General features: G+C 32.6%; 1 protein-coding gene across 2 annotated transcripts; it reads right to left on the bottom strand.

Annotated features, from left to right (window-relative positions):
• Positions 1-1,543: 1,543 nt before the first annotated feature.
• Positions 1,544-5,714, bottom strand: LOC117906282 (pentatricopeptide repeat-containing protein At1g33350). 2 transcript variants are annotated; one of them, XM_034819263.1, is made up of 3 exons: positions 3,721-5,714; positions 3,198-3,338; positions 1,544-2,001 (listed from the first exon to the last, which is right to left on the bottom strand). In XM_034819263.1, the coding sequence occupies exon 1, from the start codon at positions 5,668-5,670 to the stop codon at positions 4,081-4,083; it is 1,590 nt and encodes a 529-aa protein (XP_034675154.1). In that variant the 5' UTR covers positions 5,671-5,714; the 3' UTR covers positions 1,544-2,001; positions 3,198-3,338; positions 3,721-4,080. The 2 variants fall into 2 exon arrangements, with proteins under 2 accessions (XP_034675154.1, XP_034675153.1); XM_034819262.1 differs by having other exon boundaries at positions 1,544-1,996.
• Between the last annotated feature and the right edge of the window lie 20,827 nt (positions 5,715-26,541).

Below are 26,541 nucleotides of genomic sequence, written 5' to 3'. Positions count from 1 at the left end.
AGATTAGTATTTGAAACAGGTTCCAACTATTTACTTCATGCCCTTATCCCTTTTAGGTGTGTATTGTCTGTCGATCCTGATGAGAACCCGAATGAGTATGTACTCATGGTAATATATGGTTCGCAAAATAGGCTAGCATTCATCAAATCTGGTGATACACATTGGAGTTATATTGACAAAAATCATTGTGATGATTTAAATTTTTTTACGACTACTGATTCTGACTCCATATTTATTGATAGAGAGTCATGGAATTTAAAGGATATTGTTTATAAGGATGGGTTATTCTATGTATTAGAACAACAGGGTCAGCTTTTATCCTGTGATGTGAGTGGCACTTTAAAAGTGGAGAGGGTTACTCCACCCGATACACTCCACTGGACTAACAGGGATAAGACATATTTAGTAGAATCACCTCAAGGACATCTTTTCCGGGTTATAAAGGTAGTCGACGATGATAGGACCACGGTGGGATTTGTGATTTATAAGTTAATATATTCTTTGGGGAATCCCAGATGGACGGAGGTTAAGAGCTTGGGCGATGTTGCCTTATTTTTGGGAGATAATCATTCAATTTCTATCGTTGCATCTGATTTTCCGAGTTGTCAGCCAAATTCTATATATTTTTGCGAACATTACCATGAATTCTATTCTTTACCTGACGACCGATATGATGTGGGAGTCTTCAGTTTACTTGATGGGACTATTACACCAATTTATCCATATTCTCGCAAGATGATGCAGCCACGCAGGCTGATGTTGTGCTCATTTTGGTTTTCGCCGTGCCCTGCTCACTTAAAATCTATCCAACGCTGTAAAGAAGAAGATGTCCATTATTGTGATATATTTGTTTATGCTTATCGTTTCTTCAACTGAAGAATTCATTAAAAACATTGGTTATATTGTTTTATAATTTATTTTGCCAATCATTTGTTTTTCTATATTTTCTTCTTCATACTGCTATGATTTTAAAATAAAATATAAACAAGATATTAATATATTTTTTGTTAATTTATATAAAAAAATTTGCGACAATAAAGAAATGATTTTTCTCTTTTTTCCATTTCTGACAAAACCATAAATAATGAAAATTTTGAAAATATATGAATTTTTAAATAATTTCCTTTTATATTTAGGTTTTTAAATTTTTATGATCATTAAAACATTAAATTTGACTCACCACTTTTTTTCTCCGGTTCCTTTACTTTTGGCTTTCACTTTAATGATTAAATTTTAATTTCATAATTTGATAATTGATTTTATGTAGAACTCATGTAGGCTATTGTTTCAAAAATTGAAGAATATTTTTGTGGATTATCACACAAACATTTGCTTTTATTCAAGGGTCCCAAGGTGGTCAGCATTGCTGGAGGAAGATGAGGAAAACCCCCAGCTCAAGGGTGAAACATCCATACAAAAGCTTTGATTTTAGCTTAGAGAGGCTGTCTGTGTGAAAGCTCTGTTTTGTTTGTCTCTGAGAATAAGTTTTTGGTTTGATCTTCCTCGTGACTCAGATGAGTGAGAGTGTGTTTTGCCAAGGCGGTTAATGTAAACATGAAGTTGTAGTATATTATTTTGTCTTTCCACAAAATTCACTTGCATGAGAATATTCTACATATGGATCTCCACAACCAAAGGACTGAAAAAAAAGAGTGAAAAGAGGATACCTCATAACCAGTCTTTTGCATGCAGTTGACAAAACCTTCTGAAACTGCTTGTTTTCTGAAAGAACCTGCAGATTACAGATGATATTGAACAGCTTATTTCTGCTCTGGTTGCGCAGGGTGGTGGCAACCAGTCGGATGACAGACCCAAAGAACTAGTACTGACTGATATGATGTGTTCATTGATGCTCAACTATCAGAATTTAAGGTCACAGAAAATGTTGAAAGGCAAACAATTAGAAAATCATCATCTTCTTTGGTGTGCAGTTCATGGGGTCAATCCAGCCCAGGGGGTTGAGGCGGTTGAGAAGTGAGGTCAACATGATCCATCCCTGCACTGATCTCTCATAGTCAGAAGCTTAGTATTGTAGTTGAATGTAACAAAAAAATTTGCCATCTTAGAAAATTATAATCTCATCCTTGATTCATAGACACCAAAATGATGGTGTAACAAACGTGGATGCTTTCCCTCAATCTTAATAGGAGCCTCAGGTTCATAAAACCAAGATGAAATAAATAGGATAGGAAATACTAGCAAAAGAAAAAGTGAAGAGAATGACTCCAGACATAAGATATCTGATTTCCATATAACGAAGAGATCCAATACCCTCTTTTAACTTCTATCCTGATGACCAATTGATAAGATCTTTCATTATTGGGGTTGAAGAAGTTAGTAGAAATCTGAACAGAAAGAGGGAGGAGCACCATGGAGAGAAAATGGAAAGATCATTTTCCCCATATTTCTTTAACATTGAACCTGTATCTTAACTAAGAAATATTTTGTAGTGGATGTTGCATGGACCCAGAAAAAAGAATCACACAGGAACGATTTTCCCCACTAGATGAAGAGAAACTATTCAATATCATTGTAGACCAAATTAGCTTGAACGTTGGATGTGTGAAGGAAGAATTTCTAAGAAATGGGTTTTAAGGTTACATCATTAAATGATAAACACCAAATTCTCCCACTCTACAAACTCAAAATCCAACAGTTTTCTCATTTGAAAGTTTAATCACAGTAAGAACAAACTCAAAATCCAACAGTTTTCTTATTCAAAAGTTTGATCACATTAAGATTCTTCTCCTCTCTCCCCCATCCAACTCAGCACCAAAAGTTTAAGCAAACATGAATGCATATAACAAAGGCAGATTCCTCAACAGACTCGCAACCCAGTTGATTGAGTTGTACAGAAAAGAAACTAAGACAAATTTGAAGTTTAATATGACAACTGAATTCCAAAACCCTACACACATATGCCAGGGGAGGGAGGGAGAGAGAGTTGGAATTCTTGAGAGAAAAAACATCAAACTGATACATTATTATATGTTGGTTCCAGATTATTACCACTTAATCTTTTTTTATATAGAGAGAGAAATACAATACAGACATCTAGTCATACCAGGAAATTGGGAAATAATATAGAAAGAAAGATGATCAGATGAACAGATGAAAAGATGAGATCAACAAGCATAGAAACTTTGAGAATAATTTAAGAACTCACACAAATGGGAATTGAGAGCTTAGAGCTGTACCTGAGAAACCCAGACTTACTTGTCTGCCACATACTCTCACCTTCCTCCATCAAATTCCTTGTGGAGAATGGCTATAAAGCTTAATTGATGAACCCAGTTTCAACCATTCCAAACTCATCTTTGGCTTCAAACTGGAGTTCACTGCATGAATCAAAAGAGAGGATGAGGAGTAAGATAGGGGATTAGGAAGCTCCTATATCTTTACTGTCTTCTTGTGGAGTCCAATAGAAGTCCAGAAGTGATAATGACAATAAAACATCAATAATAAAAGCCAAGATGACTAAAAAAAAAAAACGAAGAAAGCAAACTCAGATTTACATGAAAAACTCTTAAATTTTTTAAGGGATAAAACCAACAACTCCAATAAATCTCCACAATGTCAAAATAAATAGATAACATAAAGTTTTCTTCATTGAATGACAACAGATGATTCAAGGAAATGAGATGCCAACTCTTGGATAGAAAGAGGAGGCAATGTCACCAAATGGGGTAACAAAAACAAGAAGAGTCAGAAGATTCTTACCGAATACGATGGTAGCAAAAGCCCCAAGAATGAGCAGGAATGATGCAAAAACAAGCATTGTGGATTTAGAGCCACAGCAGACCTGGCTTCAGCACCACTTTAATCCTTCATCCCTCAACTCTTTTCTCTTGTTCAAGAAGAAGTTTAAACATGAAAAATAGAATAAGAAAGAAAACCTTGGCCCCTCATCAACCACTTCCATAAGGACTTGAGAGGGTTACCCTCCAAAGCAGAATAGTGCTGTAGGCATGTGAAACATGTAGTTTGAGAATTAGGAATCAAATTTGAACTCCTGCAAACTCAAAATTTTACTTTTTAAACCGTTTTTATAATTGTGGGAAAAACCCCAGCACCTCTAAGCTAGTACAGACTAATCAGACTCTCCAATGTATTGTATATCTCCTCCGTTCTAGGATGTGTTTTATCAACAGAATAGAATTGATGAACTTGGTTGTCAATTTCAATCCAACTGCAACCAGGAGTCTTGTGGGCATTCTGCTCCTTCAACACCTTCCGAACCTTCCGAACCTCATCCCACTTGCCTAGCTCCCCATATATATTTGCCAACATTATACCATAACCACCATTATTTGGATCCATATCAATCAATTTTTTAACGGAAAATTCAGCCAAATCTGTGTGGCCATGAATCTTACATCCATTAAGCAAAGAGCCCCAAATAACCTCATCAGGTTCAATTCTCATTCCCCTTACAACCTCCATAGCTTCTTCAAACTGACCTGCACGACCAAGAAGATCTACCAAGCAACCATAATGCTCAATCTGAGGTTCTATCCCATAATTTTGAGTCATCAGCTCAAAATAAAGCCAACCTTTTTCAACCAAACCCCCATGGGTACAGGCATTCAACAAGCCAATAAATGTAACTTCATCAGGTTTTACACCACTTCCACATGTCATCATCTCCTCAAACACACTTATTGCATTCTGACTTTGCCCATGGAGGGCGAGACAATTGATCATGGAATTCCATGATGTCAAGCTTCTCTCCAATGTCCTATCAAAAACCCTTCTTGCCTCTTTCAAACATCCACATTTCCCATACATATCCACCAGAGCATTAGATACAAATGAATCCAAACCAAGCCCATTTCTGTAAACATAACCATGTATCCATTTACCAAGCCGGAGCATACCAGTGTGACCACAAGCTGAGAGTGAGCACACAGCAGTAACCTGATTTGGCCTATTTCCTTGACCCCAAGCTCCCGCCTCAACGGCAATCATTCTCCTGAAAAGTGATAACGCCTCCATGAACAACCCATTCTGTGTGTAACCAGCAATCAAAGCGTTCCAAGACGGCACATCCCTCTCGGGCATTTCCTCAAACAACAATACAGCATTCCCAATCTGTCCAAGCCTCGTGTACCCAGAAATCATAGCTGTCCAAGACACAACATTCCTCTCAGTCATTTCATCAAACAAGAGACGCGCACTTTCCACATCAGACCAAAACCTCAAGTAGGCATCAAGAAGAGCTGTTTGCACAACTGGGTATTGTTCAAAACCCGACCTCAGCACCTGACAATGCACCATTCTCGCACTCCCCGGCCCCACGACCTGGGTGCACGACTTCAAGACATGAGGGTAGATAAAATGGTTGGGCCGAGGCCGACGGCGACGAACCATGTTGCGGTACAAAAGAAGGGCTGAAGTGTGATCAGAATGAGAAGCATAAGCAGTGATCATTGCAGTGTAGAGGTAGACATTGGGGGATTCGACGTGGTCGAAGATGAAGCGAGCGTAGGAGAGATTGGAGAGGGCTAGAGTGCAGAAGCGGAGGAGCTTGAAGGCGTAGAAATGAGTCTGGCCATGGCCGAGAGTGATGAGAAAGGCTTGGAGCTGCTTGAGATGATTGAGATGAATGCATCTTTCAAGGAGGGCTAGGACAGAGTTGTGCAGATTGAGTTGATTTTGGGGAGAAGCCATGTGCTTGAGTTCTTCAGAACTGCTACGGCGCTTTGAGCTCCGAGTTTGTAACTGGACAACTGAAAGTTTAACTGAAATGGGCCCTGCTTTGGCTAGCTAAAAGTCAAAAAATGCATTACATGAATCATGATGTGTAGATTGCGTAATGGAAATCATAACCCTTACGTGATTTATGTTTTTAGACAACTTTTTCTATAACAATTTTCAAAAGATAGAATTTTCGTTAAGGGAAAGTGACCCTGTATAACAAGTGACAACTGTTTTTAAATACACTTTTCCTTATTTTCAAAACAAAAAATTAGGAAAATTAGTTTCATGACAATAAATAAAAAATAAAAAAAAAAGTTTTCGAGGAATGGTATTTTTAAATGCTTTCAATTGTTTTCACTTGTTGTTCTGAAAAATAAAGTGATATTGATAAAAATTATTTTTTGTTTTTAAATACACTTTTCCTTATTTTCAAAACAAAAAATTAGGAAAATTAGTTTCATAACAATAAATAAAAAATAAAAAAAAAGTTTTTGAGGAATGGTATTTTTAAATGCTTTCAATTGTTTTCACTTGTTGTTCTGAAAAATAAAGTGATATTGATAAAAATTATTTTTAAAGTATATATATATATATATATATATATATATATGTGTGTGTGTGTGTGTGTGTTTTAAAAATAACATTTATATAATGTATAATTATTTTTTAAAATAATTACAAAAAAATGAAAATAACTTATAACAATTAGAAGATTGTTGAAATATTATGACCATATTTGATAATTGTTTCTGAAAAATAATTTTTCAAAACAATAATATTTTGTAAAAAAAAAAACATGTTTCAGAACTTAAAATGTTTTAAACTTGTTTTTAATGTTTTAAAAATAATTTTTATATCTAATGTTTTATTTTTAATTATCTTACATATTTGTATAATTGTTTTTTAAAATAACCCTCTAAAAACAATTAAAAGATATTCCCAAAACACTTTATTTAAAAACAAAAAATAGTTTTTTATTAGTAAACGTATTTTTTTTAGAAATAGAAAATTGTTTTCAAAAATAGTTATCAAATAGATCTCATATTTTTGTTTTAATAATAAAAAAACTTGTTATATTTTCTGGTTATCAAATATGTTTTCTTTTTTTTGTTAGAAATAATGAAAAATTGTTTTAAAAAATAATTATCATGCATAGCGTAAGTTTTTAGTATGGTTTTTTAAAATATAAATTAATAAAATTTTAGTTTATTTGAAAACTAAAATATAAGAAATGGTTGTTTTTAGGAATATAATTTATTTTAAAGCCAACATGTTTTCAAAACAAATTCTTTAAAAGAAAAATACTTTCAATCAAAAATATTTTTTGAATTAGAAAATTAATTTTTGCATAAAGTACAAAGAAAAATTATTTTTAAAAGCACTCCCAAAGCTTGCATATTCAAAAATGGTTTTTCAATATCATAAAAAATGTTGCAAATTTTCTTAAAGCTTATTACACTATGTCTAATATATACATTGTTCAATTAGTTTGATTTAAATCAAACTAAGCTGATTTAAATGGTTTTCATGCATCAAGGCTAAATTAATTAAACTTAATGAGAAATTGATCTAATTAATTTGGTTTGGTTTAATAAATTTAATTCAATTTACTTCATTTTGGTTGGTTCAATTTGATTTAAAAACATAAACCATTTTTTTTCTTTTTTTTTTTCTTTTTAATTTGAGCCAAAAAAAAAAAATTGTGTTGTAAAACAAGGATAAAAGCAATGCAAATAAAGTAGTATAGATAAATTATATATTACTTTGATAATAATATATAATAGGGAAGAAGAAATCATAAAAGAGAATTGAGAAGGTTGAGAGAATGAAAGACAGAGAGGATGAGAGAAAGTAAGAAATTTCTTTCTTGCTTAGAAGTTCATATCACAGAGGATAGGAAACCCGCTTTCCAAATGCTTTCCATTAATATTCCCATTAATGAATATTAATGGAACTCATAAATAACATTAATGGTTTCCATTAATGAGTATTAATGGAAGTCATATATAATATTTAATTAACATTTATTATAATTAATGTGGTGGCATTCATTACTTCAGTTATAACACAGATGTCCACCACATTGACGAATATGTTTCATTAAAACCTTGTTAGTAAAAAAACCCTATGGGAAAAACCTAGTGAAGGAAAAAAGTATAATATTCTTATAATTCTTTAAGTTGCTTTTGGTATGTTAGGATTGTCTCATTAAAAACCTTGTCAGTAAAACCCAGTAGGACAAAATCTGAATGAAGGGAAAAAAAGTTACAATACACTAACACCCTTTTATATGCATACTTTCCCTCATGTCGATATCCTTGAGTTGACCCATTCCAATCTTGTGTATTAACTTCTTGAATGTTAAGGTTGACAATGATTTTGTGAATAAATTTGCTAGATTATCACTTGAACATATTTGTTGCACATCAATTTCACCACTCTTTTAGAGTTCATGTGTATAAAAGAATTTTGGTGAAATATGTTTAGTTCTACCTCCTTTAATATAACCCCCTGCTATCTGTGCATGCATGCAACATTATCTTCAAATAATATTATCGGGTCACCTTTGATAGAGAAGAGTCCCCATGATTCCCGAATATAATGGATCATAGATCTTAGTCATATACATTCATGACTTGTTTCATGAATTGGTAGTATTTCTGAATGATTTGATGGTGTGGTCATTGTTTAACAGATCTCCATGAAATAATAGTACCATTACAATTAAACACATACCCTGTTTGTGACCTACCTTTATGTGGATCTGAAATATATCTTACATCTGCATATCCAAGCAATTGTTGCTTTGATTCCATTGAATAAAATAAACCCATATCAGTAGTTCTGCGAAGATAACGCAATATATGTTTGATACCATTCCAATGTCTTCGAGTTGGAGCGAAATTGTATCTTGCTAATAAATTGACAGAAAAAGCAATGTTTGGATGTGTACAATTGGCAAGATACATAAGTGCACCAATAACACTAAGATATGGTACTTCAAGACTGAGTAATTCTTCATATTTTTCGCAAAGACGAAATGAGTTTTTTTCACATCAAGTGATCGGACAACCATTGAAAAACTTAAAGGATGTGTTTTATCTATATAAAAACGCTTCAAAACTTTCTTAATGTATGTTGATTGTACTAAAACTCCATTTGGAAAATGTTTGATCTGTAGGTCGAGACAAAATTTTGTTTTTCCAAGATTTTTCATCTCAAATTCCTTTTTCAAGTAATTTGTTGTTATTGTGAGCTCTTCAAGAGTTCCAACAAGATTTAAGTCATCAACATACACTGTAATAATTGCAATTCCGGTTTCTGATTTCTTAATAAAGATGCATAGGCATATAGGGTTATTCACATACTCTTCTTTTATCAAGTATTCACTAAGGCGATAGTACCACATGCATCTCGATTGCTTTAATCCATACAAGGATCGTTGTAACTTGATTGAGTACATGCTACGAGGCTTTATACTATTTGCTTCAGGCAATTTAAATCCTTCAGGAATTTTCATGAATATATCATTATCCATAGATCCGTATAAATATGTTGTAATAACATCCATGAGACGCATATCTAGTCCTTCTGAAACTACCAAACTAGTTAAGAAATGAAATATGATTGTGTCCATGACCGGAAAGTATGTTTCCTTGTAGTTAATATCAGGTCTTTGCAAGAAACCTTGTGGTACTAATCGCGTTTTATATCTTATGATCTCATTATTCTCATTGGGTTTTCATACAAATACCCATTTGTACCCAACAGGTTTTACATCTTTAGGTGTATGGACTACAGATCCAAAAACTTCTCATTTTATTAATGAGTTTAACTCTGCCTGCATGGCTTCTTTACATTTTGGCCAATCATTTCTATGTCATCATTATTCCACATTTCATGGTTAAGGATCTTCATAATTTCTTATGATATCGGAGGCCACTTGGAAAGTGAAAATATTGTTAATAACAATATTATTTCAGTCCCATTTTTCTCCCGTGTGTGCATAACTTACTGAGATCTCACAATTTTTAGGTACATGTGCCTTTTCAGAGGCTTTCTGCATTATTTGTACTTCTTCTGGGGCTATAGATTTATCAATTTTAAACTGATCAATCATTTTGATGGTCTCTTTTAGATTGTCAAGTTTTTCTTGGGTTCTCTTCTTCTGGGGAGTTACATCATTTGAGCCGACAGGCCTACCATGCTTCACACATATCTTAGATTTATTTGTTAACTATCATACAGGGACATCAATCCATGTTGGAGTATTTGTTGTCGGGATATATGACTTTGTCATATTCTTTGTATCAATGATGCATCTGGTAATTGATTTGCAAGATTTTACAAATGAATGATCCTTTGAACTTCTAGTTCACATTGGTTTGTATAAGAGAGAGGCGAGGGGAAGAAGGGGGGAGGGGGAGTTCTGCATGGTCGGGAACCGGTCATTACAAATGGTATCAGATTCGATCTTCGACCTCGGTGTGAGGGTTTGTTTGGTCCCGTAGGGATGTTCGTCTGTTTGGCTCCGCAATCCCATGGGACACAACGAGGACGTTGTGTCTGCATGGAGGGGGGGGGAGTGTTTATGACATCCCACATCAGATAGGGAGGAAAGTTCCTAGCATTATATAAGTATGGACTCCTCGTAACACTGTAATCGCGTTTTAAAGCCATGAGGCCCCTTTGGGTCCAAAGTGGACAATATCTACACGGTTGGGAACGAGTCGTTACAAATCATTTTTCATAAGCAAAGAAAATGTTCAAACATATTTTTCATACAAAACATATGTTTGATCCATGCATGGGAGTAAAAATAACATTTTTATACTTTTCAAAATACAATATAAAAGAAAATTATTTCATTTTACAAAATCTGCATTACCGCACCTAACCATGTAAATATTGTCCGCTTTGAGCCCAAGGGGCCCTTCACAGCTTTAAAACGCGTTTACAGGGTTACGAGGAGTCCATACTTATATAGCGCTAGGAACTTTCCCCCATATCCAATGTGGGATGTCACAAACATCCTCCCATGCAGACACAACGTCCTCGTTGTGTCCAACGGGATTGCAGGGTCAAACAAACCCCCACACCGAGGTCGAAGATCAGCTCTGATACCATTTGTAACGACCCGTTTCCAACCATGTAGATATTGTCCGGTTTGGACCCAAAGGGGCCCTCACAGCTTTAAAACGCGTTACCAAGGTTAAGAGAAATCCATACTTATATAGTGATAGGAACTTTCCCCCCTATCCGATGTAAAATGTCACAATTGTAGCCATTGTTGTTTTCTTTATAGTTTGGTCTGTTTTGAGAGGTATTGACAATGTTGTTTTTGCTTTTTTTTATTGTGTTGTTTGTGCGGATATTAAGTTGTGATGAGGACATCAACTTTTGTTGGATTTGGGCTCTTAAGACTTGTTTCATAGTCTAAAGCCTCCAGACTAATTCTTTAAACAAGATGGGTGACTTTCTGGCATGTAAAGCACCTTTAAGCTCTTTGTACCCATTAGTGAGACCATTAAAGCATGTGAACCATGATTTCTTCATCACTCAAATTATGCCCAATCATAGCAAGATCATCAATAATGATTTTAATGGACTACATGAATTCAAAAATGTTTTTTCCTTCTTAACTAACCTTAGTGAGAGAATCAATGAGACCAACCATCCAAGTATTGGAATTGTTGGCATAAGTAGTTTTGAGTTTGTTCCAAGCCTCCTAAGCACTTTTGCACTGTGACACGAGTGGCCCCACTAGTCTAATAACAATCATTTGGATTGCAAGGAGTAGTAGTTGATCCTGATGAATCTAATTTTTATACTCTAGATCATCAATTGGTAGGCATGGATAGGTTCCATCCACAAATCCCATGAGATCATATTTAAGGAAGAAATTCGTCATTTGCAAGTTCCACATTGAATAGTTTCCTCATTTCAATAGTTTTTAAGGAATGAGAATGGTTATGTTGATCGAGATAACTTATGAAAAGAAATGGCTTGAAGAAGAATTTGCATTGTTGGACATAACCGTGACTTCATTTGATTCAGCCATGGTTGAGAGTTTAGACAAGATGAGAATGGAACTTAGGGCTATAATACCATAAACAGATAAGGTAATTAAGTTGAAAGTAATTGGTTTTTTTTTTTTTTTTGTGTTGATACCAAGCTTAAAATATACAGCTGAATTACCTAATAAGATAAAAAGAAATCGATCTTAGATTTTAAATAAATATACACGTAATTGAAGGGTGAATATTACATATTAATTTCAACATGTGCCCATATGCACAAATTTCAAATTTCAACCAAGAAGTGCAATAAGACACATTTTTCTTCACCTTTAAGTGGGCAATCAAGCCATGTGAAAAGAGGAAATGTTGGAATTATGATATCATGATGAACATATATGTTTGAATCACCAACCTGCTTGCGCCGATATTTAAGTAACCAATGAGGGGCAATATATAATGGGGGAAGAGAATGAGAGGAATGTGGGAGAGTTATTAAAGCATGTAGACTCTAGCCAACTATTTCATGCCTCAAGTCTCAAGATGACTAAGATCATCCGCATTATGTGCACAAACAATGACTGAATTCTCTACTGTTATAGTCATATCCTCAAGCTCTTCAAAGTCATCATCTTGTCCAAAAAAAATAAAGAAAAACAAATGTTATTCTAGCATCACAAGTCAAAAGACAATTTCATTGCCGAAAATGGTATTCTAAAGTCCCTCAAACTCATATCGCTATCCTTCAGGTAGCAACATCAACATCCATAATTTCATCATCTTCCTTGCTTTCACTATCTTCACTGCATAAAACAAATGCATCAAAAGTACAAAACGGGTTGCTACATACTACTCAAAACAAAAATGCATACCCAATTCTTTCAATCACAGTTAGTTTTTTTTTTTTCCTTTCAGAGTATAACATTTTTCGCATATATTAAAAAAAAACAAAATAATAGCAATAAGTAATATACTTCGTTACAAGAATCCATGGATAACCCAAATGCCAAATTATTATAATAAAATGAATCCATACATATATGGACGGAAGGTATGGCAAACATGTTGGTAGGACTTTACTTTGAACAAAGCTAAACCAAAGAAAAACATGGGATCAAGTAGAATAAAAATGGGAGACAACATTTCCAATCTCATGACATATAAAAGAAATAAGAACCTCATTCCAAGAAGAAATAGCATACAAAACAAATCATTCAGAGATCTTTTCATTACTGGTAAGATATTTTCTATTGTCTTATTTAAGTAAACAACTGGTTCAAGCCAAAGTTTAATCAAGTAGAATGGAGACCTATTAGAGGTAGGAAAGTAAATGATTGGAAGAAATATTGTTGACATAAATTTCCCAACAGTGGAAAAATATAATCACCTTAAAAGACAATGTTCTAGATTCAAACAATTTACTTTGTGTAGATAAATGTATTAAATTTGGATTATCCAAACTTGGGTACTTACTTTGTGATTTTTTCAAAGGTGTGTGTGAAAACACATCTTTCACAATTTTTAACTGGGGGAAATGAATTCCCACAAAAAAGACAACGATTAAGGCTGTGAAAAAATCGAAAAAGGTTCTACCATGAAAGTTGGAAATTATAATTTTTATTTTATTTTTAGAAAACAAAATTGAGTACAATTTATACACTACCTTCTAGACTAAAAATAGGAAACTAGATAATCCAATCAAACCCCTATAATTATACAATAACCCAGAAAAATACTAACTACAATACTATACAATTAACATACACAATCTGGATAGAAGAAATAAATTCATTGATTTCCAGTTCCTGAAAGTCCATGTTTTCTAACAATAAACAATATAAATATATTTTCGATCATATTTTGCAGTGCTTCCAACACTGGTAGTGCTTGGGATAGTGCCAAGAAGTATATTTAGGTTAGCAGTTGATTTAATTGTGCAAATAATCTCTGTTCAAATGAGTCTATTTTTATGCAGTGGATAATAATATGGAATTGACTTTGGGTTTATAGGATAACGCAATGTCCCTTGGTCTAAAGGGATCGGACACCTACAGGACAGCTCTGACAAGTGACACAGGAGACCCTATCCAGGACACTTATAGACAAAAATAGAGGAAAAAAAAAATAATATTTTCCTCAATGGACAAAACTAGATAGTTCAATTGTCTTTTTTTTTTTAATCCTGAAGCCTCAACAATTAAGTCAATGTTGTACACCTTTAAGCCATTCCAATAGCATGTTCAAAAAAACTATAAGCCATTCAAATAATCATCGAGTTCTTTGATCAGCATGAAGGGAATTAAGAAGCCATGCCATAAATTCAATCTGGTCAGACTCTACACCCATCTGGTATCGGTTATTACTTGCTTAGGTAACTGCATTTAGAAATGCTTATGGCCTCAACCGCAGACAAGCAAATTTTGAAAACTATGAATTTGAAATTTCCATAACCATAATTAAAAGAGATTATAATCAAGGCCAAACAAGGATAGACATTTTTTCTATAGTTCCATGCATGCCAATACCTTCGTGTAAGTTCTCGAAATCGATGAAGGAGTGGAGAATTGCAGTGTTTGTAGTTTTCAAGTATGAGGAAAAAGTTCCTCAAGGGTATGACCCGCATTAAACACTGGATTGTGACACTTACATACTCATTTCCTCTAACATGCAGTGGCCTCTGAAAATTTGCAAAGATCAACTGTCAATAACTAACACTATGAAATGATAGATAATGAAGACAAAACTAAACTTGAAGGTTGAGTCATTAAGAATGAGAATACATACCACCCAACTAAGGTCAGCACTATTAAGTGCCCTACAAACGGAGAAAGAGTCATCTAGCAAATGAAGGTTTTCTCTAGTAACACTATTTAATTTCACACCCAAAAAATCAATATTAAGGAAATTGGGGATAGTGGGTATTTAATCACCCAATTGAGAAATAATGTGGAACACCATATAAAGATGAACACCATAATGCAAACTAATTTAGAGACTCATTCTCTCTCTCTAAAACAGTCGCCATGCAGGAGAATCTCATCCCCTCCCAAACATATCCCCCTGCAGTGGTCCCATTCTCCTTCATAAAGCTACTAGTAGAAAGCACGTGCGTTGCACGTGGAGATGTATGTAGGTGATGATTGTAATATATGAAATTAATGGAATGACATTATACTTCTAGAAAAATAGATGAAATATAAAATTGACATACACGATCTGGATGGAAGGAATAAATTCCTTGATTTCGTGTTCCTGAAAGTCCATGTTTTCTAACAATAAACAATATAAATATATTTTCGATCATATTTTGCAGTGCTTCCAACAGTGGTAGTGCTTAGGATAGTGCCAAGAAGTTTATTTAGATTAGTAGTTGATTTAACTGTGCAAATAATCTCTGTTCAAAGGAGCCTACTTTTATGCAGTGGATAATAATCTGGAATTCACTTCGGGTTTACAGGAGAACGCGATGTCCCTTGGTCCGAAAGGATCGGACACCCACAGGGCAGCTCTGACAAGTGACACAGGGGACCTTATCCAGGACACTTCTAGACAAATATTTTTGGGGAAAAAACAGATAATATTTTCCTCAATTGACAAAACTAGATAGTCCAATTGTCTTTTTTTTTTTTTTAATCCTGAAGCCTCAGCAATTAAGTTAGTGTTGTACGCCTTTAAGCCATTCCAATAGCATGTTCAAAAAAACTATAAGCCATTCAAATAATCATCAAGTTTTTAGATCAACATGAAGCGAATTAAGAAGCCATGCCATAAATTCAATCGGGTCAGACACTACACCCATCTGGTATCGGTTATTACTTGCTTAGGTAACTGCATTTAGAAATGTATATGCCCTTAACTACAGACAAGCAAATTTTGAAAACTATGAATTTGAAATTTCCATAACCATAATTAAAAAATATTATAATCAGGGCCTAACAGGGACAAACCTTTTTTCTACAGTTCCATGCATGCCAATACCTTCGTGTAAGTTCTCGAAATCGATGAACGAGTTGAGAATTGCAGTGTTTGTAGTTTTCAAGTATGAGGAAAAAGTTCCTCAAGGGTATGACCCGTATTAAACACTGGATTGTGACACTTACATACTCATTCTCTCTAACATCCAGTGGCCTTTGAAAATTTGCAAAGATCAACTATCAATAACTAACACTAGGAAATGATAGATAATGAAGACAAAACTAAACTTGAAGGTTGAGTCATTAAGAATGAAAATACATACCACCTAACTAAGGTCAGCACTATTAAGTGCCTTACAAACGGAAAAAGAGTCATCCAGCAAATGAAGTTTTCTCTAGTAACACTATTTAATTTAACACCCCAAAAATCAATATTAAGGAAATTAGGGATACTGGGTATTTAATCACCCAATTGAGAAATAATGTGGAACACCATATAAAGATGAACACCATAATGCAAACTAATTTAGTGACTCATTCTCTCTCTTTAAAACAGTCGCCATGTAGGAGAATCTCCTCCCTTCCCAAACATATGCCTCTATAGTGGTCCCATTCTCCCTCATAAAGCTACTAGTAGAAAGCACGTGCGTTGCACGTGGAGATGTATGTAGGTGACGATTGTAATATATGAAATTAATGGAATGACATTATACTTCTAGAAAAATAGATGAAATATAAAATTCACATACACGATCTGGATGGAAGGAACAAATTCATTGATTTCCTATTCCTGATAGCCCATGTTTTCTAACAATAAACAATATAAATATATTTTTGATCATATTTTACAGTGCTTCCAACACTGGTAGTGCTTGTGATAGTGCCAAGAAGTATATTTAGGTTAGTAGTTGATTTAACTGTGCAAATAATCTTTGTTCAAAGGAGCCTACTTTTATGCAGTGGATAATAATCTGAAATTGACTTTTGGTTTACAGGAAACGTGATGTCCCTTGGTCCAAAAGGATCAGACACCTATAGGGCAGCTCTGACAAGTGACACAGGGGACCTTATCCAGGACACTTCAAGACAAAAATAGGGGAAACAACAGATAATATTTTCCTCAATTGACAAAACTAGATAGTCCAATTGTCTTTTTTTTTTTTTAATCCTGAAGCCTCAGCAATTAAGTCAGTGTTGTACGCCTTTAAGCCATTCCAATAGCAGGTTCAAAAAAACTATAAGTCATTCAAATAATCATCAAGTTCTTATATCAACATGAAGTGAATAAAGAAGTCACGCCATAAATTCAATCGGGTCACACTCTACACCCATCTGGTATCGGTTATTACTTGCTTTGGTAACTGCATTTAGAAATGCATATGACCTTAACTGCAGACAAACAAATTTTGAAAACTATGAATTTGAAATTTCCATAACCATAATTAAAAAATGTTATAATCAGGGCCTAACAGGGACAAACATTTTTTCTACAGTTCCATGCATGCCAATACCTTTGTGTAAGTTCTCGAAATCGATGAACGAGTTGAGAATTGCAGTGTTTGTAGTTTTCAGGTATGAGGAAAAAGTTCCTCAAGGGTATGGCCCGCATTAAACATTGGATTGTGACACTTACACACTCATTCCCTCTAACATCTAGTGACCTCTGAAAATTTGCAAAGATCAACTGTCAATAACTAACACTAGGAAATGATAGATAATGAAGACAAAACTAAACTTGAAAGTTGAGTCATTAAGAATGAAAATACATACCACCCAACTAAGGTCAGCACTATTAAGTGCCCTACAAACGGAGAAAGAGTCATCTAGCAAATGAAGGTTTTCTCTAGTAACACTATTTAATTTAACACCCCAAAAATCAATATTAAGGAAATTGTGGACAGTGGGTATTTAATCACCCAATTGAGAAATAAATTGGAACACCATATAAAGATGAATACCATAATGCAAACTAATTTAGTGACTCATTCTCTCTCTAAAATAGTCGCCATGCAGGAGAATCTCCTTCCCTCCCAAACATATCCTTCTACAGTGGTCCCATTCTCCCTCATAAAGCTACTAGAAGAAAGCACGTGCGTTGCACGTGGAGATGTATGTAGGTGACGATTGTAATATATGAAATTAATGGAATGACATTATACTTCTAAAAAAATAGATGAAATATAAAATTGACATACACGATCTGGATTAAAAGAATAAATTCGTTGATTTCGTGTTCCTGAAAGTCCATGTTTTCTAACAATAAACAATATAAATATATTTTCGATCATATTTTGCAGTGCTTCCAACATTGGTGGTGCTTGGGATAGTGTCAAGAAGTATATTTAGGTTAGTAGTTGATTTAACTATGCAAATAATCTCTGTTAAGAGGAGTCTACTTTTATGCAGTGGATAATAATCTGGAATTGACTTTTGGTTTACAGGAGCATGCAATGTCCCTTGGTCCAAAAGGATCGGACACCCACAGGGCAGCTCTGATTGGTGACACAGGGGACCCTATCCTGGACACTTCAAGACAAAAATAGGGGAAACAATAGATAATATTTTCCTCAATTGACTAAACTAGATAGTCCAGTTGCCTTTTTTTTTTTTAATCCTAAAGCCTCAGCATTTAAGTCAATGTTGTATGCCTTTAAGCCACTCCAATAGCATGTTCAAAAAAACTATAAGCTATTCAAATAATCATCAAGTTCTTAGATCAACATGAAGCGAATTAAGAAGCCATGCCATAAATTCAATCGGGTCAGACTCTACACCCATCTTGTATCGGTTATTACTTGCTTAGGTAACTGCATTTAGAAATGTATATGACCTTAACTGTAGACAAGCAAATTTTGAAAACTATGAATTTGAAATTTCCATAACCATAATTAAAAAATATTATAATCAAGGCCTAACAGGGACAAATCTTTATCCTACAGTTCCATGGATGCCAATACCTTCGTGTAAGTTCTTGAAATCGATGAACGAGTGGAGAATTGCAGTGTTTGTAGTTTTCAAGTATGAGGAAAAGGTTCCTCAAGGGTATGACCCGCATTAAACACTGGATTGTGACACTTACATACTCATTTCCTCTAACATGCAGTGACCTCTGAAAATTTGCAAAGATCAACTGTCAATAACTAACACTAGGAAATGATAGATAATGAAGACAAAACTAAACTTGAAGGTTGAGTCATTAAGAATGAAAATACATACCACCTAACTAAGTGCCCTACAAACGGAGAAAGAGAAAGAGTCATCCAGCAAATGAAGGTTTTCTCTAGTAACACTGTTTAATTTAACACCCAAAAAATCAATATTAAGGAAATTGAGAATAGTGGGTATTTAATCACCCAATTGAGAAATAATGTGGAACACCATATAAAGATGAACACCATAATGCAAACTAATTTAGAGACTCATTCCCTCTCCTTAAAACAGTCGCCATGCAGGAGAATCTCTTCCTCTCCCAAACATATCCCTCTGCAGTGGTCCCATTCTCCTTCATAAAGCTACTAGTAGAAAGCACGTGCGTTGCACGTGGAGATGTATGTAGGTGATGATTGTAATATATGAAATTAATGGAATGACATTATACTTCTAGAAAAATAGATGAAATATAAAATTGACATACACGATTTGGATGAAAAAAATAAATTCGTTGATTTCGTGTTCCTGAAAGTCCATGTTTTCTAACAATAAACAATATAAATATATTTTCGATCATATTTTGCAATGCTTCCAACATTGGTGGTGCTTGGGATAGTGCCAAGAAGTATATTTAGGTTAGTAGTTGATTTAATTGTGCAAATAATCTCTGTTAAAAGGAGTCTACTTTTATGCAGTGGATAATAATCTGGAATTGAATTTTGGTTTACAGGAGCATGCGATGTCCCTTGGTCCAAAAAGATCGGACACCCACAGGGCAGCTCTGACTGGTGACATAGGGGACCCTATCTAGGACACTTCAAGACAAAAATAGGGGAAACAATAGATAATATTTTCCTCAATTGACTAAACTAGATAGTCCAGTTGCCTTTTTTTTTTTTTTTTTTAATCCTAAAGCCTCAGCATGTAAGTCAATGTTGTATGCCTTTAAGCCACTCCAATAGCATGTTCAAAAAAACTATAAGCCATTCAAATAATCATCAAGTTCTTAGATCAACATGAAGCGAATTAAGAAGCCATGCCATAAATTCAATCGGGTCAAACTCTACACCCATCTTGTATCGGTTATTACTTGCTTAGGTAACTGCATTTAGAAATGTATATGACCTTAACTGTAGACAAGCAAATTTTGAAAACTATGAATTTGAAATTTCCATAACCATAATTAAAAAATATTATAATCAGGGCCTAACAGGGACAAACCTTTTTTCTACAATTCCATGCATGCCAATACCTTTGTGTAAGTTCTCGAAATCGATGAACGAGTTGAGAATTGCAGTGTTTGTAGTTTTCAGGTATGGGGAAAAAGTTCCTCAAGGGTATGACCCGCATTAAACACTGGATTGTGACACTTACATACTCATTCCCTCTAACATCCAGTGACCTCTGAAAATTTGCAAAGATCAATTGTCAATAACTAACACTAGGAAATGATAGATAATGAAGACAAAACTAAACTTGAAGGTTGAGTCATTAAGAATGAAAATACATACCACCTAACTAAGTGCCCTACAAACGGAGAAAGAGAAAGAGTCATCCAGCAAATGAAGGTTTTCTCTAGTAACACTGTTTAATTTAACACCCAAAAAATCAATATTAAGGAAATTGAGAATAGTGGGTATTTAATCACCCAATTGAGAAATAATGTGGAACACCATATAAAGATGAACACCATAATGCAAACTAATTTAGAGACTCATTCCCTCTCCTTAAAACAGTCGCCATGCAGGAGAATCTCTTCCCCTCCCAAACATATCCCTCTGCAGTGGTCCCATTCTCCTTCATAAAGCTACTAATAGAAAGCACGTGCGTTGCACGTGGAGATGTATGTAGGTGATGATTGTAATATATGAAATTAATGGAATGACATTATACTTCTAGAAAAATAGATGAAATATAAAATTGACATACACGATCTGGATGAAAAAAATAAATTCGTTGATTTCGTGTTCCTGAAAGTCCATGTTTTCTAACAATAAACAATATAAATATATTTTCGATCATATTTTGCAGTGCTTCCAACATTGGTGGTGCTTGGGATAGTGCCAAGAAGTATATTTAGGTTAGTAGTTGATTTAATTGTGCAAATAATCTCTGTTAAGAGGAGTCTACTTTTATGCAGTGGATAATAATCTGGAATTGAATTTTGGTTTACAGGAGCATGCAATGTCCCTTGGTCCAAAAAGATCGGACACCCACAGGGCATCTCTGACTGGTTACATAGGGGACCCTATCTAGGACACTTCAAGACAAAAATAGGGGAAACAATAGATAATATTTTCCTCAATTGACTAAACTAGATAGTCCAGTTGCCTTTTTTTTTTTTTTTTTAATCCTAAAGCCTCAGCATTTAAGTCAATGTTGTATGCCTTTAAGCCACTCCAATAGCATGTTAAAAAAACTATAAGCCATTCAAATAATCATCAAGTTCTTAGATCAACATGAAGCGAATTAAGAAGCCATGCCATAAATTCAATCGGGTCAGACTCTACACCCATCTTGTATCGGTTATTACATGCTTAGGTAACTGCATTTAGAAATGTCTATGACCTTAACTGTAGACAAGCAAATTTTGAAAACTATGAATTTGAAATTTCCATAACCATAATTAAAAAATATTATAATCAGGGCCTAACAGGGACAAACCTTTTTTCTACAATTCCATGCATGCCAATACCTTTGTGTAAGTTCTCGAAATCGATGAACGAGTTGAGAATTGCAGTGTTTGTAGTTTTCAGGTATGGAGAAAAAGTTCCTCAAGGGTATGACCCGCATTAAACACTAGATTGTGACACTTACATACTCATTCCCTCTAACATCCAGTGGCCTCTGAAAATTTGCAAAGATCAACTATCAATAACTAACACTAGGAAATGATAGATAATGAAAACAAAACTAAACTTGAAGGTTGAGTCATTAAGAATGAAAATACATACCACCCAACTAAGGTCAGCACTATTAAGTGCCCTACAAACGGAGAAAGAGTCATCCAGCAAATGAAGGTTTTCTCTAGTAACACTGTTTAATTTAACACCCAAAAAAACAATATTAAGGAAATTGGGGATAGTGGGTATTTAATCACCCAACTGAGAAATAATGCGGAACACCATATAAAGATGAACACCATAATGCAAACTAATTTAGTGACTCATTCCCTCTCTCTAAAACAGTCGCCATGGAGGAGAATCTCCTCCTCTCTCAAAGATATCCCTCTACAGTGGTCTCATTCTCCCTCATAAAGCTACTAGTAGAAAGCACGTGCGTTGCACATGACGATGTATGTAGATGACGATTGTTAATATATGAAATTAATGGAATGACATTATACTTCTAGAAAAATAGATGAAATATAAAATTGGTATAAACATATTTGTAGCATAATCTATACATTTTGTAATCCACCATTGTTGAGATGTATAAAAATCTAAAAATAATATGATGTTATTACTTATAATATAAAGAAATCAAACTATTTAAATAATAACTCATACCTAAAATGGATTTTTTTGGTAAATTTAGTGAATTTAAAAAGAATTATATTAAAATTCCCATTGTCATTTTGATAATATTAATTTCAAACAAAATATTATGAAAATTTAAAAATAAAAAATTTGATTCAGTTTTAGGTTTAGGTTGGGTAGGTTTGATATTAGAAAGGAAAAAAATTGATTAAATGTGGTTCGACTAAAATAAGGAACCGATAAAACAAGTAGGTATGGGTTGTCACTGAAGTGTATGGGAAGGGCCGTTACATTGATGAAGATGGATGGTTGAGATTAGAAGGTGGATTGGGTCAATGGAATAGCGCCACATAGTGAGAAGGATGAGAAATGATGAAGGTGCAGCTCATGGAATGGTAGTTTTAGAATTTCTCACAAATTCAAAGGGTAATTATGAAAACACCAAAAATTGAAAAGATTTTTAATTATTCATAATTTTAAGGGTATTTTTGTAATTATCCATAATTTGAGTAATTTCGAGGGTTTTTTGCATCACTATTAATTTAAGTAATTTTCTTGAAAATACTCATAATTTCAAGGGTATTTTTGTAAATATTCATAATTAGAGGGTTTTTTTGTAATTACTCATAAATTTATGGTTATGTGTGTAATTACTCATAAATTGAAATGTTTTTGTCCAATTAGTAATACTTTTAGGGGTATTTGTGCAATTGCACATATTTTGAGGGATATTTTTCCAATTTTTGAAAATTAGAATGGTTGTTGTGCAATTACTCATAATTTGAAGGATATTTGTCTAATTACTTAAAATTATAGGGTTATATGTGCAATTGCTCAATTTGTGAGATTTTTTGTAAATACTCATAATTTAAAGAATAATTTTTCAATTACTCATTACTTGAGGGTATTTACATTATTTGAGAATTAATTGTGCAATTACTCAGATTTTGTAGGTACTTTTTAACATAACTCATAAAATGAGGGGGTTTTATGCATTTGCTCATATTTTAGGGTTATCTTGTAAATAATAATAATTGAGGGACCTTTATGTAATTACTCATAATTTAAAGGGTATTTTGTAATTACTAATATTATTGGGGCTGCTTTTGTAATTACTTATAATTTGATTATTTTTTATAATTAATGAATATTATTGGGATTTTTTAAATGCTCATAATTTAAGGGTATTTGTGAAATACTCATTTTCAATGTATTTTTTTAAATAGTCGAAACTTGAGGGATTTTTGTGTAAATACTTAATATTTAAGACATATTTATGCAATTACTCATATTTTTAGGATATTTCAAAAACTACTCAAAAATTGGAAGGTATTATTGTAGTTACTCATGATTCAAATGGTACTTTTTCAATTACTCATAATTTGAAGAGTACTCTTTTCAAAAAATACCGCTAAACATACGAGTATTTTAAAATACTCAAATTATGACTATTTCTAAAAAATACCCTTTTAAATTTTATTAATTACAAAATACCCCTTAAATTGCACAAATATATCTCAGAGCAAGGATAATCTGCTTTTCCATTCCTTTCTCTAGTTTTCTCTTTCTTTTCTTACACCTCAAGACTCATCACCTCTCTCTAAAACAGTCGCCATGCAAGAGAATCTCTTCTCTCCCAAACATATCCCTCTGTAGTGGTCTTATTCTCCCTCTTTATGAGCTACTAGTAGAAAGCATGTGCGTTGCACGTGAAGATGTATGTAGGTGGCGATTGTTAATATATGGAATTAATGGAATGATGTTGTACTTGTAGAAAAATAGATGGAATATAAAATTGGTATAAACATATTTGCGACATAATCTATACATTTTGTAATCCACCATTGTTGAGATTTATAATTTGAAATAATTATCTTAGTTGTCTTCCTTACAAAAGTTTGGAAGAATTATGATGATTAACTACTTGTTTGTCTTTGCAATAATCTGGGATATATTCCTTTCTTTTTTACTTAAACAAAAAATTACACATATTTAAAAAGAATTAGTTGAAATAGAAAAGTGATGTTTCAAAAATATATGGCCAAAATATTTCTACATAATGTAAGGGTACATTACCTTATATTATTTTTTGATTTTTTTTTTGTTCATTTTTCTCTCGATGTTTAAAAAACTGCATAATTTGCATTGAAAAAATAAGTTTTATTATTATAAAATGGTAAACTGTGAAAGTTACATTCATTTGTAATGATACCAACATATACTTACCTCACTAATGTTCTCTCTTTCATGTTTCTTTTTCTTGAAATGGATTGAAAATAAGATAAGTTTTGGTTGTAAGATTTCAATTTACTTATTTGGGGAAAAAATATATAATATATAGGGCATACCTATTAAGAAAGTTAACATCTCATGGTCTTTTTGATGAGTTTGTTTGATAAGTTTGACCTAACTAAAAATAGTATAAAGATAAATTTATGTGTAATTTTATTAATATTGTTATATTATCGATAAAGAGATACGTACCATAGTCAAATCAAATTAAAAAGATGTAGTAATTGTATTCTTGATTAATGTAAAAAAAAAAAATGAAATTAGAGTTATTATAAATGATATGCTAATAAAAATTAATTAATTTTTATAAGTTGAGAAAATAAACCATTGTTTATTTTGTTTTGTCAAAATGTTTTTGACCATCATCCATGAGTTGGCAGATCAACTTTGACTGTAGCACCCTATTCTGGACTATAAAGTTGTAGCTTCAACTAAGGTTAGTAATTATAGTATAAATTCAAAACTTAATATTTGAATATTATGTGTAAGATATAATACCTTGTTATTAGTCATTAATGATAATCCTTTTATTGTATGAAAACCAATCTGGAAATTGGAAATATTGAAGTAAAGTATAAATAAATAGAAAGATGATTGTAATTTATGATGTTGAACATAGATGATATGGCGAGAGCCTTAAGTAGATAAATTCAAAGATTACCATATAATAAGAATTCCAACATGATTTAGTATCAAATACTTTATATCTCTTGATTTTGAGAATTAAAACGTAGATAATGTAGATAAATAAATATATACATACATACATACATACATACATACATATATATATATATATTATTTAATCCCTTAAATTCATATTTTTCATATTCATGTATAATGAAAGAATAGATATTATCAACAAATAATCTTAATATGCTTAAAATGATCAAAAATTATTATTACATGTTATTTTGTTGATAAAAGCTAATTTCATTAAATATTTACAATTTCATCGAATTGTTTTATTCAATTATTTTGTATTGGGTTTTTAAACGTTTATACTTGTAGGGTTTGATACACAAATATCTAGTTATTCATGTGCATGTTCTTTTCTAAAATGTTTGATTTTCAATTATTAGTGTATAATTATTTTCATGAAATAATATTTAAAAATTAAATAAAAATAGAATAAAATAAAAGTATATTCTCAAAAACATATTATTTTCAACATTGTGAAAGATAATACTATTGTTGTAAAAATTTTTATTGAATATTAAAAAATATATCATGCAGTTTGAAAATTTTAAAAGAAAAATAGTTTAATAAAAATATATGTGTAGATGTATAAGTAATCTTGTTAAAGTAACTTATAACTTTAAAAAAAATTATTCTATTTAAAAACTAATCTAATGATAGTAATAAAGAATTGATGAATTATCCAAAATAATTAAAAATATAAGATTTAAAACTAACATTTTGTTCGTTAATTATAAATTAGAAGGCATGAAAGTAATACATAATAAAAAAAAATAGATATTATTAACAAATAAATACCTTGATATGTTTAAAATAAGCGGAAAATAATTTCTTCAACCAAAATGCTTCATCATTTTCGATATCTGAGTAATAACACTAAGCAAAACAAATAAAAATGAAACAATAATTATTATTAGTATGTAAAAAATTATTATTATATGAACCAATGCTTTCAGAACCGGACTGAACATTGAACCGAAAAAGTTATCGATTCATGGTTCACTAGTCGGATTGGTGGTCAAACCGCAGTCAAACTGGTAACGTCATAAATATATAATTTATATTTTATTAAAATTAAAAATAATTTTAAATACATATAATTAAAAATTAATAATATTTGTAATATTATTTATTCATTTTTATATAAATGTATTAATATTTTTAATTTATTAAACAAAACATATACATTATTTAAATATGAAAAGAAAATAGTAAAAATCGTATTTAAATATTAAACATATTGAAAATGAAAAAAAAAATTGTATCATGTAATTATATATATATATTATT

The sequence above is a fragment of the Vitis riparia genome, chromosome 18 (genome assembly GCF_004353265.1).
Source record: "Vitis riparia cultivar Riparia Gloire de Montpellier isolate 1030 chromosome 18, EGFV_Vit.rip_1.0, whole genome shotgun sequence".
Classification (NCBI taxonomy): domain Eukaryota; kingdom Viridiplantae; phylum Streptophyta; class Magnoliopsida; order Vitales; family Vitaceae; genus Vitis; species Vitis riparia.
This window is presented reverse-complemented; position numbering and strand designations above follow the sequence as displayed.

Excerpts from the sequence above, each read along its gene's own strand:
- LOC117906282 (XM_034819263.1), bottom strand. The coding sequence starts at position 5,670 with ATGGCTTCTCCCCAAAATCAACTCAATCTGCACAACTCTGTCCTAGCC.